Raw genomic sequence first — 16,915 nt, forward strand, 5'->3', positions numbered from 1 at the left:
AAAATTGGAAATATAGCAAGAGTTTGTTGGATATTACCTATCGCTTTAATTAACAATGTCGAGGATTTTAGTTCTTTCAAAACTATAATATAAAATTATCGGTTATTATTGAAAATTGTTTTTAGAACAAATTATAATTGTACAGTAATGAGCATGGGAGATTTTCTAAAAAAAAAAATGGCGATGACCCATCCTTCCATCTGTCCCCGTTGGTGACCTCGGGGATACTACCCACGTAATAGAAGAAGGGCCCGTATATATAGATCTATGGCCTCCCCCACTACTTCTGTACGAACGATTACGCGGGAGAATTTGAATTGATATTTATGTTATTATTCACATTGTATAGTTATATATTAAATTTCATAACATTTAATAATAAAAAACTACACTATTTTGTTTCTAAATCATTTCTAATATGTGCTAATATTAATATTGACAAAATTAAGTTTCCCATAGTTCCTGTTTCCCCTATATCGCCATTTTCCCTAGAGAAACCCACTTTGCTCGATGCTGTACCAGACATTCGTTAATGACGTTAGCAAGAAATTAGCGAAAATTTTTGTTTACGTATGTAATGTGTTTTACTTACGAAAATGCATGTAATGCTATACAAATACAGCGTTAAGTGTCACGCATGCTCGAAAGTGTTTTAAATGTCAAATAGAAAAGCATTTATCCGTAGTTATACATTTTGGTTGGAGAAAGATTTTCATACGACCATAGAATTTGCATAAGTTATGTCCTTGTTGCGTGCTTCGCACGATTATCAGAATACTATGGCTAAACCGTGTTACAAACTGAGAACGTCCCTTTTTGGGCATACGTCTGATGTAAGAGCTGTGGCAACATTCGCCGATGGAACTATCGTATCAACCTCCCGGGATGAAACTGCCCGTGTATGGAAACCGTCTGGGTATTTAACCTGTTAATATATTTTAATTAACATTAATTACACTACACTTTATATCTAATCTAAATCAAGTAAGATGTTTGATTTCACTTTGTTGATACGTCTAATGTAATAAACGTTAATGAAATATCTTACAGAAGTGGCAAGGATTACGAGCATACCACCACACTGAAGGGACACTCTAATTTTGTTACCTCTGTATGCGTTATAAATCCATCAGAACGTAATCCTACAGGTTTCGTTATAACCGGCAGCCACGACAAAACCATACATATTTATGTACCGGATCAAACGGAACCTATAAACGTTATAAAAAGTCATCAAGATACAGTATGTAAGCTAAGTACAGGTAAAAAGGAAGGTATATTCCTTTCCAGCTCTTGGGACATGAGCGCCAAAGTATGGAATCTTAGCGATTTAAGCAAACCGCAGTTGAATCTGTTAGGTCATACAGCAGCTGTATGGTGCGTCATAGATTTATCAAGCGGCTTGTACGTGACTGGATCAGCAGATAAGTTAGTCATAATATGGACAAGCGATGGTTCCGTACAACATAAATTAACTGGTCACACTGATTGTGTTCGTGATATATCTGCAATAAATAACAATGAATTTTTAACTTGTGCCAATGATGCCACTGTACGTCATTGGAACGCATCTCTTGGAACTTGTTTAGGAACGTACTGCGGACATGAGAACTATATCTATAGTATCGTAGCCTTGGAAAATGGTACAAATATATTTACATGCGGCGAAGATCGAACGCTTAGGATATGGAATAACACCGAATTAAATCAAACTATTACCTTGCCAACTCAGTCTGTATGGTGCATCGCTTTACTTCCTGATGGTGACGTTATTGCTGGAAGTTCCGACTGTGTTGTCAGGATATTCACTTGCAATCCAGAACATTATGCGGATGCGGAAACGTTAAAAGAATTCGAGCAGGAGGTAGCCAGCAATAAACTCAATGCTCAACTAGAGTTAGGTGGGATCAAAGTCAAGGAGTAAGTTAAGAATCTGAGAAAAAAAAAAAAACAAAAAAAAAAATAAAATAAATCAGATTATAAACAATAAACTGGCATGTTAATTTTTACACTAACAGTTTACCAGATGCAAAAGCATTGTTACAACCCGGTCAAAGAGATGGTCAAACGAAAATTGTTAATGACGGAGATGCGATAAGAGCGTACAGTTGGTCACAAAATGAACAAAGGTGGATAAAAATCGGAGATGTGATGGGCGCAAGTGGTGGCAGTGCGGCTACATCTGGGAAACAGCTATATAACGGAAAGGAATATGATTATGTATTTTCAGTTGACATACAAGATGGTGTTCCTCCGTTAAAATTACCTTACAATAACGATCAAGATCCATGGCACGTTGCACAGAAATTCCTTCTTGACAATGGTCTTAGCCAATTGCTGTTAGATCAGGTATACAGTTTAAATGATACCCATTATATTTTCCCTAATAACAAATCGTTTGTATAGTAATTGACTTTCATTTACAGGTTGCAAATTTTATAATAAAAAATTCTCGACCTGCACCAGTTGTGAAAGCTGATGCTCAGTATGCTGATCCTTTCACAGGAGGCAGTAGATACATTCCTCAAGCAACGACAGACACAGTACCGCAGGAATGTGCGAAACCAGCAACAATAAACTCCTCTGATACGTCATTAACTCCTTCTTATATCCCTCACATTAAATACCTGAAATTAGAACAGGCTAATCTTCCTGCAATTTTGGGTATATATATTTTTATTATGTTCAGATTCGTCGTTAATGTATTTATTGAAAGATTTTTCTATTTATTTTTGCAGAAAAACTACGTGAATTAAATTCCAAACAAAGTGACCCTCTTAAGGTGTCGAATGAGCAGCTGGAATGTTTGGTAAAACTTGCAGGAAACAAAGCATCCGAACAATTAAGAGGCGATGCTCTGAACACGTTAATGGTCCTTTTAAATTGGTCTGATGACGTATTGTTTCCTGTTCTCGACATAACGAGACTGGTAGTACTGTGTAAAGATATTAACGATGTCCTGTGTACAGATGAATTGTTGCAAATCGTTAAGAATCATATTAGAAACGATGCACTTCCTTCTAACCAGATGCTCGTGTTTCGTTTATTAGCAAACATGTTTGCTTATGAAAAAGGTGAAAAACTGTGCATTAATTATAAAGATGAAATATTAAGATCTATACTGGATCTACAGTCTCTTGGGAGTAAAAACAATCAGGTAGAAATAGTACATAGGATAAAATTAAAATTCAATTTCATTGTTCTAATTTAATTACTAAAATTGACTAAAATGGTTTCAGGTTGCAATTTCAACTTTTATATTAAACTTAACCGTGGCTTTGAACAAGTACAGTGATACCGTTGGTAAAACTCAATGTTTAAACGTAATATTTTCGGTTTTACCTCGTTTAAACGAATCCGAGGCGGTGTTTAGAACTCTGGTAGCATTAGGAACACTTTTATGTACGACAACAGATCAAAAAGACCGTGATCATTTAATCAAAGCGGTCCGACAATCCGAAGCTGCGTTAAATATACTTAAAACAATGTCAGAAACAAAAATCTCGACAAATACATCGAACAAGCTGGCGAATTGTTCAAAACAGATTATCAGCTTAATTATTTAAACATTGCAAGATATTATAGAAAATTATAAAAAAGAACAAAAAAAAAAAAAAAATACGAAGTGATGAACTCGAGACTTTTAATGATTAATGTTGTAATTAACGAGTATACTTGCCGAAATTGCGTTAAATAGGCTTCTTATATTTTTTGCAATTTGATATTTAAAACATTATAGTTACCTATTACTAATAAAAGTACATTTTGCCATAATAAAAAGATAATCTTCATTTGTAAAAAAAAAAAAAAAAAAAAAAAAAAAAATACCAATATCAAACTTCGTGAAACGTATAAGTTTTCTTCATTTCTTTCTCATCTCGACGAGAGTTTTGTTTTTACTCGGTTCAGGTAAGATAAGTTGTATTTCCAAATGAAAATTAATTAAAATATATGTACAACGATGAATATAAAATAATAATTTATGTAATATACATAATATTTGATTAAATCTTTCGAGCATCGTGCTCGATAAACATACAACAGACAACAGTGTAATAGTAGAATATTGTTATTACATTAACGTCAAATATATATTTCCTTAGTTGTATATCAATTAACTCTTGCAAATAGTCAAGAGTCGATTACCACAACTGTTTTTTTTTTCTTTCTTTCATTTTTTCTTCTCTCCTTCTTTTAGTTAATTACATGAAAAATAACATTCACTGTGTACACTCAATATTAACTTCAATTATGCTCGATGAACAATACATATAGTACACGAAAGATAGTTACAGTATCAGGTCATTGTGGCTTATGGGAATGTGAATACGCGATTTCATTTTTTTTTTCTTTTTTCATTTTTACAAAAATAATTTTAAATATATATTCTGAGATCTGCAAGACAATAGAAACAGTGCTGATCGTACAATTCAAAATTTAGCATTCAAATTGTCGTACATAGTTTATTTTACTCTTACTCCTGTAGTAACGCGCACAGAATCGAGATCATCGTACAAAGAAAATTTCTTATTCGATAAATCTTGAAGATTAATTATACAGAATTACTGTCAGAAATTATCTGATCTATATTTTGGTGCAACATAGACTTGTCTGGATTAAAAGGAAACGCAGAAATCTCAACCTTTATACAGGGTGTCCCAGAAAGAGTGTTAGTCCTTTCAGGGAATGATAGTTGGGGTGAATCTAAACATCATTTTCCTTTGCAAAAATGTTGTTTGAAGCTTCGTTTTCGAATTATTAAGGAAAACCACTGGCCAATCAGAGTGCGCGGGCTCAGGGACGGCAGCCTCGACTCCTGAGCCCGCGCGCTATGCGCGCTCTGATTGGCCAGTGTTTTCCCTTAATAATTCAAAAACGAAGCTTTAAACAACATTTTTGCAAAGGAAAATGTTGTTCAGATTCACCCCAGCTATCATCCCCTGAAAGGACTAACACTCTTTCTGGGATACCCTGTCGATGAAGATCCCTCGTGTTTCTCTTTAATTAAGAGAAGCTCGTTTCATTTATGACGTTCAGATTCTCAAATTTTCTTTCTACGACGACCCTGACCTTTTTTTCCCCGTTTTCTTTTTTCTGGAAGTAGAAGAGATTCGGAATGCCCTATAGAAATGCACCGATCCATAAAGATGTACTCCTTAATTTTATTTAACCGAGATTATTTTTCGAGAGAATGTGCACACAACGTTGCATCTTAAAAGTCAGAATGCATCAAGAATACCCTTCTCAAGATAAGTCACTTTTGTGTATTGAAAAACTATGTCAAAAATTACGACGCTCGAGCTTCGAATTACCTCGTGTATAACTTTTTTTTTATCTTTAATCTATACTGTTGAGTACGAGAATGATTTTTCTCAATTTTGTACCTCCGAACTTAAACTTAGTTATGTGTGTGTGTGTGTGTGGTGTGTGTTTTCTTTTTAAGCAGTTAATTAGTTTATTTCAACTACTTGTGATTGCCTGGTGTTTCGACGACTTATTTTCATCAGAGAACACGTGTCACTTCGAATAAGCATCGTCTTGCGATAAAACAAACACAGCCTCGTTAATTGAAGGGTTCAGGGAATAAGTATTAAAAATATAGACTTTGTCCTTCGGGGATATAGTGTACGTATAAAATTGTATCCTAGAAATATACGAGGATAACATAGTGCTGAATAAATTCAAGGTATTTCAGACACTACTACCATTCACATAAAAGAAGTTTGAAATTGATATCTGGTAATATATCAATGTACAATGACGATCGTAGTAAGAAAGTACAGATTTCAATTTATAAAATACTTTCAATATTTAACACTATAGTGATAACTTAGAAAAAGTTGTTATAGAACCCTTTAACAGTCCTAGTTATTTTTCCTAAATTTTTAACATGACTTATGTATTATAATAATTTGACTATGTATTATATATATGAGAAATTTTAGAATCATAATATCTTATTTATCAAATTAAGTATCTTTTTCGAAAAACAAATTTTTTATTTGTTTTAGTAATTCATTCAACTTCTTTGTATGTAGTATAATAGAATTGTGGCTTGGAAAGCCTGGAGAAAACAATTGTGTGTACATAGAAAAATACTAGAAAGGCTCAGCCATTTAACAACGTGCGACGAGTTAGTTCTCTTCAGGAGTTAGTACTCAACGAACATTCCTAATTATCTACTTTTACACTGTGGTTTCAATTGTCCTAGGGATGTATTTTCCTAGCTGAATGTAAACTTTGTTTCCTGCACCCTTCAATTAAGGCTTTTCATTCTCTAAAATTGCATTCAGCATGATAGGAGGGACCTAAAATTTGTATTGGGTCCCCCCTTGCCCGTCTCATTCAGCCGGCGTACTCGACGCCCACCTATCAAATTCTATTCCCGAGTCTGGGCTTAGACCTAAATCGATGGGGCTAAGGAAACTGGGCGCTGGACAATTACAGGGTCCCCCGGGTCGGCAGGCTCCTATACACCTCTGATCGTTCCCTCTGTTTCGGTCACCACGATCTCTCAGTTCCTTTTCAAAACTATGTAACTGTTCCATAAAATGAAAATTTGGGGCAACGTTCGATTTTCGACTACGTACTAGATTGAAAGCATCGTTCAAACTGAGGCTACACTTGTGCATAAGGTAAGCAACGGTGATTGTAACAGACCGAGATACTCCAGCTAAACAGTGAACCAGCACTCCTTTGTCCGAGCTCCGTGCTTCCTCTGAAAATATTTTACATTTAATTCCCTTCATAGATTTGATGTAATTTGTTTTCCTTTCGTTATATATACTTACCAATGAATTGAATTGCTTGGGGAAAGAAACTAGCTAAGTTCTGGCTCCAATGATCACTTATAGGTATTTGCATGTATTTCATGGAACCCGCGCTTTCAAATACATTTGGCAAATCTGGGGTTACATTCAGAATGTATTGTATCCTGTGACGAGCTAGAGCCTCTCTATCTCCGCTATTTGCCGCGTTTCCAAGATACAAGTGGGGCAAGATTTCAACTGGGAAGTCTTTATCTTCTTCGGGTCCTGAAATAAGTTGCAACAGTTTTCATTTCTTTTCTTTCTTCCAGATATTTTATTAAACCAGACATTTTAATGTATACTAACCAACAGAATCACACGTACTATCACTGTCAGAGTCTGAGTATGACCTTGTCGGTGGAGTAGATATCCGAAGAGATCTGAGACCCATTAATTCTCCATCGTTAGAGTCCTGACCAGGAGGACCTTCACCGGTAGTCTGGCTACCTTCGCACCATTCAGGATATCTATTTCTGAACGCTTCGAAGCCATCTATAAAGAAATGAAGAAAAAAGAACCATAGTAAAGTTGTAGTAAAATATATCCCTTCACAGAAATCAATATTTCATTCATTCTCAATGTTTCAATTGATACGTGCTCTAGAGTCTTTAAGTTTTTACTATAAAGTTTAGCTGAATGAAAACTTGCATCCAAATCAATATTACAGGAATACATAAATATTGGATCTACCATTGACACTTACTCATTAAAATAGCTACACATCCTCCGCTACTTCTAAGCCTTCGAGTTAAAACTTGAATCGTTTCACCCTGATGTCCTGCAGGGTCAGTGGAGTCACCGATCAATACGAATGTCCCTCTGCTATTTTCATCACCGCACAGAAACACTTCAACTCGATTTCTTAGATCTAAGCACCTTATCGTCGACAGCAGATCAACTTTACCTGCTGCCAATCTTCTCAGCATGATGCTAGGTATGGCTAAAGGAACCGAACCTCTTATATGAGCTTCAGAGAAATCAGAATGCGCTCGACAGTCTAATATCAGAAGTTTGCTCGGACCGTCTCGAGATCTAAGCTCTCTGAAAAGCCATTCAGGGTCCACAAACTCCTCCTCCGTAACATTTCCCCCTGGCATGGTTGTACGTTTTAATTAAATCTCCTGACGCTTCTTTGGCCTGTGACTTCTTTTATGTTCCTTTTAAAACGCACCTGTTTCTATTCGCAAATGTATATCTTATCTCCATAGATTCCAGCGTGTTCCAAGAAGCAGAAACCTGAGTTTTCACAGTGTCGAAAGAATTTCTTTCATCTTATGGCACTTCCATGTAACGTGTTATCAATGATTCGTATAAGATAGTTGAAGCGCACGCATGACATTTGTCTCGCAAGAGAAAACTTGTTACATATTCGCTCATTTATGATCAATGTGAAATAAGTATGTGTACATTTAGCGCGCTTTCATGTGTGTGTCTCTGTGTCTGTGTAGGTGCATGTGTTTCATATATATATATATCTATTATTAATATTTATTGAATATGATGAAATGGCACTTAGAGTTGTAATAGTAGTACGTATCCCATAGAGGCATCCAGACGCACGTTGTCGTTATTCTCGCGTGTCAATATCCCGATTCGAGGTTTTCTCACGTGTTGCCATCACTTCCTGCGGCAGTTTAATGCCGTTTTTACTCCTCCTCCTTCTCCTTTGCCGCTGCCACCGCTAACTCGTCTCGATTATTGATCCTTTTGTAAATAAAGACGACAAGTCCAATTAACGCCACATCCACGGAATGTTGTTCCTCGTACGAGAAATGCATGATCCACGCGTTGTCCAACCAAGGGTAAACGATCGATCTCAAACTATGATCAAAGAGGGTTCCACGTGAACTGACATCGTCTCGATTGGGTTGAGCGGGTGGCATTATCCTCACGACGGATAGACGGGGCCCCGACTATTCTTCCCGTACATATCCGTTGCTGATGTTTTCGTTTCGCTGTCTTAACCCGCGCGGTGGATCCGGTCACTCGAGCCAAGCTTCGATTCTTCTCGTTGGAATCCAGCGGAGAAAGGGATGCTGCGCGCGTGTACCTGGTAGCCGCGTCAACGGTTGATTCGAATTCGGTCTGAGCGAACTAGGTGCTTAGTTTGGGAGATCGGTCGCGTATCTCGGGCGCTGCGCGACTCGGGACCGTCGCCCTCACCTCACGAATCCCTCCAACATTGCCTCGACGCGTCTTCCCTTGGTCGCCGTACCGACTTCCTGTAATTTTTTTTTTTTTTCCTTCTCTTTCGGGAGTCTCTCCTCACCGCCGACCCACAGCAGCCACGGCTCAACGATTCTCGTGTCTCCTCGCCTTCTGTCTTCCTTTCGCTTTCTTTTCCTATTCCTTCTATCTTACGCGATTCAACCACTGTCTCCGTCTCTCTCACACTCTCTGTCGTTCGTGGCCTTCTAGCCAGCCTGCTGCAGGCCACACCTTACCTCGAGCGTTCTTCCGTCCAGAATGGGCAAATGGCGCTTGGATCCTCGAGCGTAGGGGAAACTTGACTCTGCGTTGATTGGCTCACGATCACGTGGTACGCCCTAACCGACCAATCACCGAACGGGCTGACGTCAGTTCATTGACAAAAGATGTTTTCATTAACAAGGCGTGGGTAGATGGGTCGGGGGGTCGGTACTGACCGAGCTGTTTGGTAAAGCGAAAGGGTAGGAAGCGCGAGGGGAGCGTATACTACACGCTCACTCTCTCACGCGTGCGTGGGCGCATATTATTACGATCCACACGAGAAAGACGGGATTCGTCTACTAAGGTCTATACTTCGTATCGACGTGCACGCACACTCGCGTCCACGTGCCGACCGTACAGGTTCGGCGTAACTCTTCTGATCGCCCCGATGAATTATTCATTTTTCTATATTAATTTGATGGTCCGCGATAGTAAGAAAAATTATATTTGTATCGTTGTTTAAAAATTTTATATTAACATCAGAATTAAAATTTAAAAAATTCAAATCAAAATAAAATATTTGTTAGATTAATATGAGTTACATTAATTGAAAATAAATAGGATTTAAAAGTAAAATTAATAATTTTATTTATAATAAAATTTGAAACAAGTCGAATACGTTAGTGTATGATCACCTGCTCTTCAGATACACCTTAAAACAATAGAAATCAATTACAGTCTATATATCGAGTTTGTAATTCTGTAGACGAGTCATGATCAACCGAGTCATGAATTAAAATGAGAAAGATGAATGAAACGTCTGAAAGGAAACTGAATGTTAGCTTTGTACATACACGTTCCAGTTGACTCAGCTTGAACAAACAAATGTTTTATCGTTAATACCCTTGAATCTCTGATTGGCATCTAATCTCCCAATGATTAAAACAAATACATACCTTCATAAAATTATTTTCTCGATATGCTATGCACCATTTTAAATCTGAAATATATAGCACTACTAAATATTATTCGAATACGACGCCCCTTGAACCACGTATACGTTCCTGAACATTGGAGTACTGTACGCGAAGCCTCACCTCGGATCGAGCCAGCCTATCAGGCGGCTCTCAAGCGTGGGCTGGCATTCCATTCATTTGGGCTGCTGTCGTTGAAGATTTTCACGTTCGATCACGCGGACCGCGCAGGGCCACTTCATCTGCGACCCCTAGGAACGTCGGGGAACGGAAAGGACCGTAGGTAGAGAAGGATAGACGGCGTCGAGAGGTGAAGGTAAAAAGGGCCGGGTCGGTGTCGGTGGCCTTCGACGAGTCACGGACATTCGTGTATAGCGAGACGAATTTCGATTCGATCGCGTGGGAGTGGTTGATAAGGTGAGCGTACTATACCGTCCTTGATACCACGCTCGGATTCGATCAATGGTCACGAACAGATTTACGTGAGAATTTACGCGCTTCCTCTCCGGGGCGCATCGACGTCCTAACATTTACCCTATTCCACGTGAATCATCGATAAACGAAAGGTTGATCCCGATGGATAGTAAAAACTCGATTAAACTTCAGCACGCGAGATGTTAACTAATGCTACCGATGACGTGTCCGTACAGGTAGCGACCTTTCCGAAAATAAAAATGTTCAGCATTAGGAGCCGAGCAAACGATTGTACTAGCTAATCCATAGGACGGCGTAGGTTGTACCCTATATTTAGCGAAAAATCGAAATAAATATAGAGTACAAGTCGATACGTTGTTATATCCATGTTCTACGATGAACACATCGGTTCATTATAAATTGTATAAATTCATTCCATTAAAACGGTTACTAAATCGCAAGTTAACGAGGAAGCGTGTATGTAACCAAAGAAAGTTTCCCCGCGGTATCATTATGGCAGTCACACCGGTAATGTGTACGCTAAGATGACGTAAGTGATACCTGTTGATGACCTTAACAGGTGTGCATACTTAATGGCACTGCCATTACGTATTTCGTGATGCAGTCGGAAGTCACACAGGCGCGCGTTACTCAATCACAATTCTATAGTATACCTTTTTTTCTCTTTTCTGACAGAGAGGAAATACGTTTACGTGGACGCTGACCACCTCCTGGCGTGGGAGGAGGGCCAGGGTACCGTGGGACTCCGGGGTGCTTACCCGAATTTTAGCGGATTCTGGCCTCGCCAACTCATTTTTCGGCTAGACCAGAACTTCTATAGTACTATGTACCTTCTTTTTTGTTTATGGAAGAGGAAATACGTTTACGTAGACGCTGACCACCTCCTGGCGTGGGAGGGGCCAGGGTACCGTGGGACTCCGGGGTGCTTACCCGAATTTTAGCGGATTCTGGCCTCGCCAACTCATTTTTCGGCTAGACCAGAACTTCTATAGTACTATGTACCTTCTTTTTTGTTTATGGAAGAGGAAATACGTTTACGTAGACGCTGACCACCTCCTGGCGTGGGAGGGGCCAGGGTACCGTGGGACTCCGGGGTGCTTACCCGAATTTCAGCGGATTCTGGCCTCGCCAACTCATTTTTCGGCTAGACCAGTACATACTTCTATAGCACACAGTGCCGGTTTTAGCAATATTGGCGTCCTGGGCAAGGTTATCGTGGTGCCTATTAAAATATATGTATATAAGTAAAAAACGCGTCAGGGATGATGTAGACGTAAATGCCGCAGCATATATAGCATATATGTAATATTACATATGAGATGTAGAGAGAAGAGATAATGAGAAAATATCGGTATATTCGCATATTAGGGACACTGGGCTGCGGCGCCCCTACAGATCTAGCGCCCTGGACGATTGCCCCCCCCCATGCCGGCACTGATAGTACATATACCTTTTTTTCTGTTTATGGAAGAGGAAATACATTTACGTACGCGGGGTTGACCCCCTGTCGCACTATTCGGCTAAGGAGGACCGGGCAGTGTGGGGCTCATACCACCCAAAAGGGGTATCTATAGCACTATCTTGCAGGATCCAAGCGTAATAGGTTCTCTTGTGTCCTATCCATAGAAGAATCATTGCAATTCAATATACAGGGTGTCCCGTAACGCATTTTCACCCTCTCAGGTGGTGGTAGATGGAGTGATTCTGAACAACTTTTTCCTTTGCGAAAAAGTGGTTTGGAGCTTCCTTTTTGAATTATTAAGCAAAATTCGTGTGACTGTCATTTAAAAAGAGATCTTGGCAAAGTACCATGACCATTTGACCATATATCAAACTGATCGCTTAACGATACAAGGTAAAAAGAAACATCCGCAAGACGGATACAGAGCCGGTACAGTTTCTACGAATTGAAAACAGCGTGGCTCGTGCAGCGCGCCGTTTATTTGCGTCTGGTTTCTGCAGGCTACCGGAGGAGGAAACCGATTATCGGGTTCACAGTGCTTTGCCAGATGTAACGTCGAACGTGCGGGCACACACGCGCGCTCATACGTGTACGTGCGTTAACCAACACCGATGTAAACGGGTGTACGCACCGGAAGCAATACTCCCTAGCACTTGGCTGGACATTAGTGCACGCACTTTCCTATGTGTGCGCGTGGCTCTCGCCTGTACGTACAGGGAAGCGTGGGCGTGCGCGTGTGATTACCACGAAAAGCGGCCCCAGGTTGACAGGAAATGGTTCGAGATAAGATAATGACGTCCCTCGCCTCTCCTGCATCCGGCAGGCTTTCTTTGCCGTGGCCGCTCGAACATTATAAAAGATTCCTTTGTATGTCACTTGAGGACAGGTACCAAACACCGTTCCCAATTATCCAAATTGAATGGGTTCTATAAATTTTGCATACTGTACGAACGCTGTTTGATACCGTTACATTAGATTTTTTGTTCATTGACCTCTAAAAATTTGACCTCTATAAAAAAATGTTAAAAAGAAAACATTTGTTTTATTTGGACAAAATCAAATTTTTAGTTTAGCGTCAGCTAAACTTTACTTAAATAATATTTTAATTACAAATGGCGTCCCAAACGAAAACCGTATACGTTGCTGTCAATAACTCGGATCCTCCCTAGCCTGGCTCCTAGCAAACGAAAATAGCGTACGAGCGTTTCCTTTGCGAGGATTTTTCAAAATATACAAACCCGACGCCGACACAGCCGCGTAAATTAAACCAGGAGCCTTTGTTTTAACAACGAAACCGACCTCCTACGTCTGCTAATATTCGTCGGCGTGTCGCAACGTGAATAATCGTATCCTGTCGTGTTCGATAAATAACCGAGAAAGAAATACATATGTACAAACATTATAAGATACGGCTTTCAGATTGTATCGAATAAATCTTTGGGCGTATGCCTTTTTTGTGACCAAATAAAGTTTTCGATGAATTGTCATCCATGCATTTTTTTAGGTTAGAGTTGTTTATTTGTTCCCGCCGTTTTCCCTAGTTTGAGAAATCTGAATATGGCCGGACGCTTCTCTGAATGATTCTCGAAACTGGTGCGCCCACATTCCTTTGGTCACGTAAGATCTAAGCGTTAGATCTAAAGTCACGGCACATTCACTAACCTCGATTATAAAACTGCCTACACGATTTCAATCCGTCCCTTTCTTACCTCCTCAGTTTTTGAATAGATGATACCTGCTTCATAAAAGACGGCATGCGGTTCGACGGTACCCCACTTTCGATTATCGATCAACAAAGAATGAGAATATATTATACCTGTCAGATTTATTCATCGTTGTACATACCTGTTTCATTCTGATTTATATCGTTGCAGTGTTTTTACTTGAAAGTAATTATTCGCACATTCGCATCTAAATAATTGCACCTTGACGGTTGAAACAAAAGACAGGAACAATGAAAGGTGGCGTTAATTAACCTAATTCCCCGCGTTTTTTAACCACTTTATGCAAATCAATGTTGATAACAATAATATATGTAAATAAATATTTATATATTTAGAAAGCAATTTTGCACGTTTGTCATTATTTTTCATATTTCTTTAATTATTTATAAATAATATAAAAAAAGAGGGCGCTGATAGGTTGTTTATTTGAATCATTTCTAGTATTTTTTGTCAACTGTTTTAGTAACTATATTTGAAATTTATATCAAATCTGTTATTGTTACATATTTCTGTAAAATATTTCAGAATAAAGTTTGTATATATCATTTTATTTTAATCGATCAAATAATATTTAAAACGAATTCGGTATAAGGGTAGCCACTCTGTTTTCCGCAATGATGGTTCCTCTTCTACTTCCGGTGCTTTCTATTTGCACAGTGTTTGGAGATCGTTTTACATTTTTATGAAATCCAGCATTGAAATGCCAATCGTAAGTATAATTGTTCAAGTTTAATAACAAAATTTTGAAGCGTTAACTACTTTATCCGAATTTTTTATTATTATCACGATTTATTTCTATTTAAGTTGTATCCATGTGTTTCTACACGATCACTCGACATCGCGTGCTAGATCCAAAACGCTAAATATTTCTACCGTTCTTTAGGCTCGCAAGCTTTCAACACTGTCGAGGATATCTGATAAACCTGATTACCACTGTGAAACATATTTTTCAAGGTTAAATACCACGGTGAGTAATCGTACGAGTTCGTGGAAAATTTGTTTAAAAAAAAAAGATTGCAAGATGTAGCTCGAACACTTTACAGGTGCCCTGTTGAAACGAAATTGCAGTAGGACAATGGATAATTAATCTTCCTTATTAGAGGACAATTTTCCCCCAAGGATCCGGAAATACGCTCGCACGTAGAAGGTTGTATAAAACACGTATAAGTTACGCGCTAATATAGACTGCTAGCACATGGCGGTATAGGTAGAAAAGCGGTGGCGAAGTAAAATAATCAATGAAGAGGCGAACGGGATCAGGAGGGAGAAAGCGAAAGAGCTTTATACGTTCGCGCCCACGCGGACCTACGGGCTCGTTATCCCGTGTTGTTTTTTATTCTTCCTGCCGTATACATTACCGAGACCTTGCTAGGAATTGTGCCGAATCCGCCTATTTTATCATTAGAAACGGGAAAAGGTAATGGAGCATAGAACCATGATCAAATATTCTCTCAGACACATCGGACCCAATTAATGGAGCATACGTCTCCTAATTTAATATTCCATTAATTATGCAAACCTTTCTTAAGGTTTACGTTGTTCTAACTGGTTCAATATTTCAGGTGATATGCAACTGCAATGAAAATCACGTAGAAGCTGACGTCGTATGATTCCTCTTTCTCTATCAACGAACGGCTCGCGTGCTTCTCAATGAACCGACCTTTAATGCACGCGCACGGAATACAAGACAGTAGTTCATTGATTTTAGAGAGGTTGCGAGGTGTAACGACGCCGGCCAGAGAAGTTTAACGTTCTCACCGTCAGACTGAAGAACGCGATTCTCCTCGTTCTGGTCTAACGAACTGGATAGCTTGCAAGTCTGCGCTTTTTTCCACGAATTCACTCTCTGCGCCCCGTCGTCCAGCCTACGCGACCATTTAATTACTTTCATCGACGGAAGTCGGCATTTACGACGGCTGCTCGTCGCCAATTCATACTAATTCGGTGAACGAACCAGGGTGATAAGTTCGAAAACTTGGATGAAAGACAAAGAACAAGATCAGAACGTACTATTATGAAATATCACTGGATTGAAATATCAGTGAAATAGAGGCTAATCGCGCCGAAATGAAGAACAATAGAATTAGAGTAATCAAATTTCTTAACTGAATTGAAGCTCGTCGGACAATTTGAAATTGTTAGCTTTGGAAGTTAGTAAATTTCCATTATCGAAAAGGAATGAACGAAATGTTCAAACACGATGCTTGTAACAAGGCAGAAATTGCAACGTAACGCGTATCTGGCTTTTAAAGATAAACGATAGTCGTCTGTTCAAGCTTTACGATCTCCAGAACCGATTGTAAAAGTTGAATGCCTGCATTTCGTGCTGCTTATCATATTGTTTGCCATATCTTTGTTCAGATTATATAGAAAGAAAAAAATGAAAATTATCGCGATAATTCTTCGAGGTGAATGGAAAATAATCAATGAGAAAATCATTGATTAGATACTCAGGCTGTATTCGAAGCAAAGCTATATGAGATTAAAAAATAAAATACCTAGATGTCCGATAAAATTGCTCGGATTCGCTTAATTAGCCAGCTCAGACGGTCTATTTTCTTTGACGATCGTGCTAAAATATTCATTGTGCTATTAGCTGAAAGAGATATATTTACCCGTACACCAATGTTAGCCGTCTAAGTCTTTCCAGGATTAATAATAAATCATGGAATCACTTTTAGACGGGACTAAAATTCTCTCTTTAAACGTGTATCATTGATTTTCAAAGTACTTCTTTTGGGTTCGATAAATTATTCACTTTCTATTGTAATAGCAAGTTTGTTTTTGTAAATTAAATGGGAAATGCTATATTCGTTCGAATCGAATCAATAAGAAATTATACTTATCGTTTGAAGGTAATTTATTAGCTAGGGATATTCTATTTTACCGACTGCTGTAGATGGAGCTTATTGTCGAGTTTTCATTTTGCAACCGACTAAGCTGACTTTGATTTTAAATTTTGATAAAAAATCTTTTCTTTTCTGAAAAGTATTAACTATTACTTACATGATTAGGTAACTGGAGAATGAGGAGTATTAAAACTGGAAAGTAGATTTGATAAAAACACTTTTTTTTCAGTTTGATTATAGCAATACAAATACA

General features: G+C 38.6%; 2 protein-coding genes and 1 long non-coding RNA gene across 4 annotated transcripts; 2 read left to right on the forward strand and 1 right to left on the reverse strand.

Moving 5' to 3' along the window:
- Positions 1-523: 523 nt before the first annotated feature.
- Plap (phospholipase A2 activator protein) lies at positions 524-3,838 on the forward strand. Its single transcript, XM_034328749.2, has 6 exons — positions 524-916; positions 1,051-1,920; positions 2,019-2,349; positions 2,427-2,664; positions 2,739-3,157; positions 3,240-3,838. Exons 1-6 carry the CDS (start codon positions 741-743, stop codon positions 3,564-3,566), a joined length of 2,361 nt encoding a protein of 786 aa, XP_034184640.1. The 5' UTR covers positions 524-740; the 3' UTR covers positions 3,567-3,838.
- Positions 3,839-4,334: 496 nt separating this feature from the next.
- On the reverse strand, positions 4,335-9,296 carry Mkp3 (Mitogen-activated protein kinase phosphatase 3). The gene is made up of 4 exons (XM_034328750.2): positions 7,513-9,296; positions 7,116-7,301; positions 6,792-7,034; positions 4,335-6,718 (listed from the first exon to the last, which is right to left on the reverse strand). Exons 1-4 carry the CDS (start codon positions 7,904-7,906, stop codon positions 6,342-6,344), a joined length of 1,200 nt encoding a protein of 399 aa, XP_034184641.1. The 5' UTR covers positions 7,907-9,296; the 3' UTR covers positions 4,335-6,341.
- A 5,097-nt stretch (positions 9,297-14,393) lies between these two features.
- Positions 14,394-16,873, forward strand: LOC117606689 (uncharacterized). 2 transcript variants are annotated; one of them, XR_004582032.2, is made up of 4 exons: positions 14,394-14,522; positions 14,697-14,780; positions 14,857-15,230; positions 15,376-16,873. It is a non-coding gene; the product is annotated as an uncharacterized LOC117606689 (long non-coding RNA). The 2 variants fall into 2 exon arrangements; XR_004582031.2 differs by having other exon boundaries at positions 14,857-16,873.
- The last annotated feature ends 42 nt before the right edge of the window (positions 16,874-16,915 follow it).

The sequence above is a fragment of the Osmia lignaria genome, chromosome 8 (genome assembly GCF_051020975.1).
Source record: "Osmia lignaria lignaria isolate PbOS001 chromosome 8, iyOsmLign1, whole genome shotgun sequence".
NCBI lineage: Eukaryota > Metazoa > Arthropoda > Insecta > Hymenoptera > Megachilidae > Osmia > Osmia lignaria.

Bases quoted from the DNA above. Each gene is read 5' to 3' on its own strand.
- Plap (XM_034328749.2), top strand. From the start codon at position 741: ATGTCCTTGTTGCGTGCTTCGCACGATTATCAGAATACTATGGCTAAA. The intron at 2,350-2,426 runs GTATACAGTTTA...TTTCATTTACAG, and splicing joins GCCAATTGCTGTTAGATCAG to GTTGCAAATTTTATAATAAA. The intron at 2,665-2,738 runs GTATATATATTT...TTATTTTTGCAG, and splicing joins TAATCTTCCTGCAATTTTGG to AAAAACTACGTGAATTAAAT.
- Mkp3 (XM_034328750.2), bottom strand. From the start codon at position 7,906: ATGCCAGGGGGAAATGTTACGGAGGAGGAGTTTGTGGACCCTGAATGG. The intron at 7,302-7,512 runs GTAAGTGTCAAT...ATTTCTTTATAG, and splicing joins ATGTGTAGCTATTTTAATGA to ATGGCTTCGAAGCGTTCAGA. The intron at 6,719-6,791 runs GTAAGTATATAT...AAATATTTTCAG, and splicing joins CCAAGCAATTCAATTCATTG to AGGAAGCACGGAGCTCGGAC.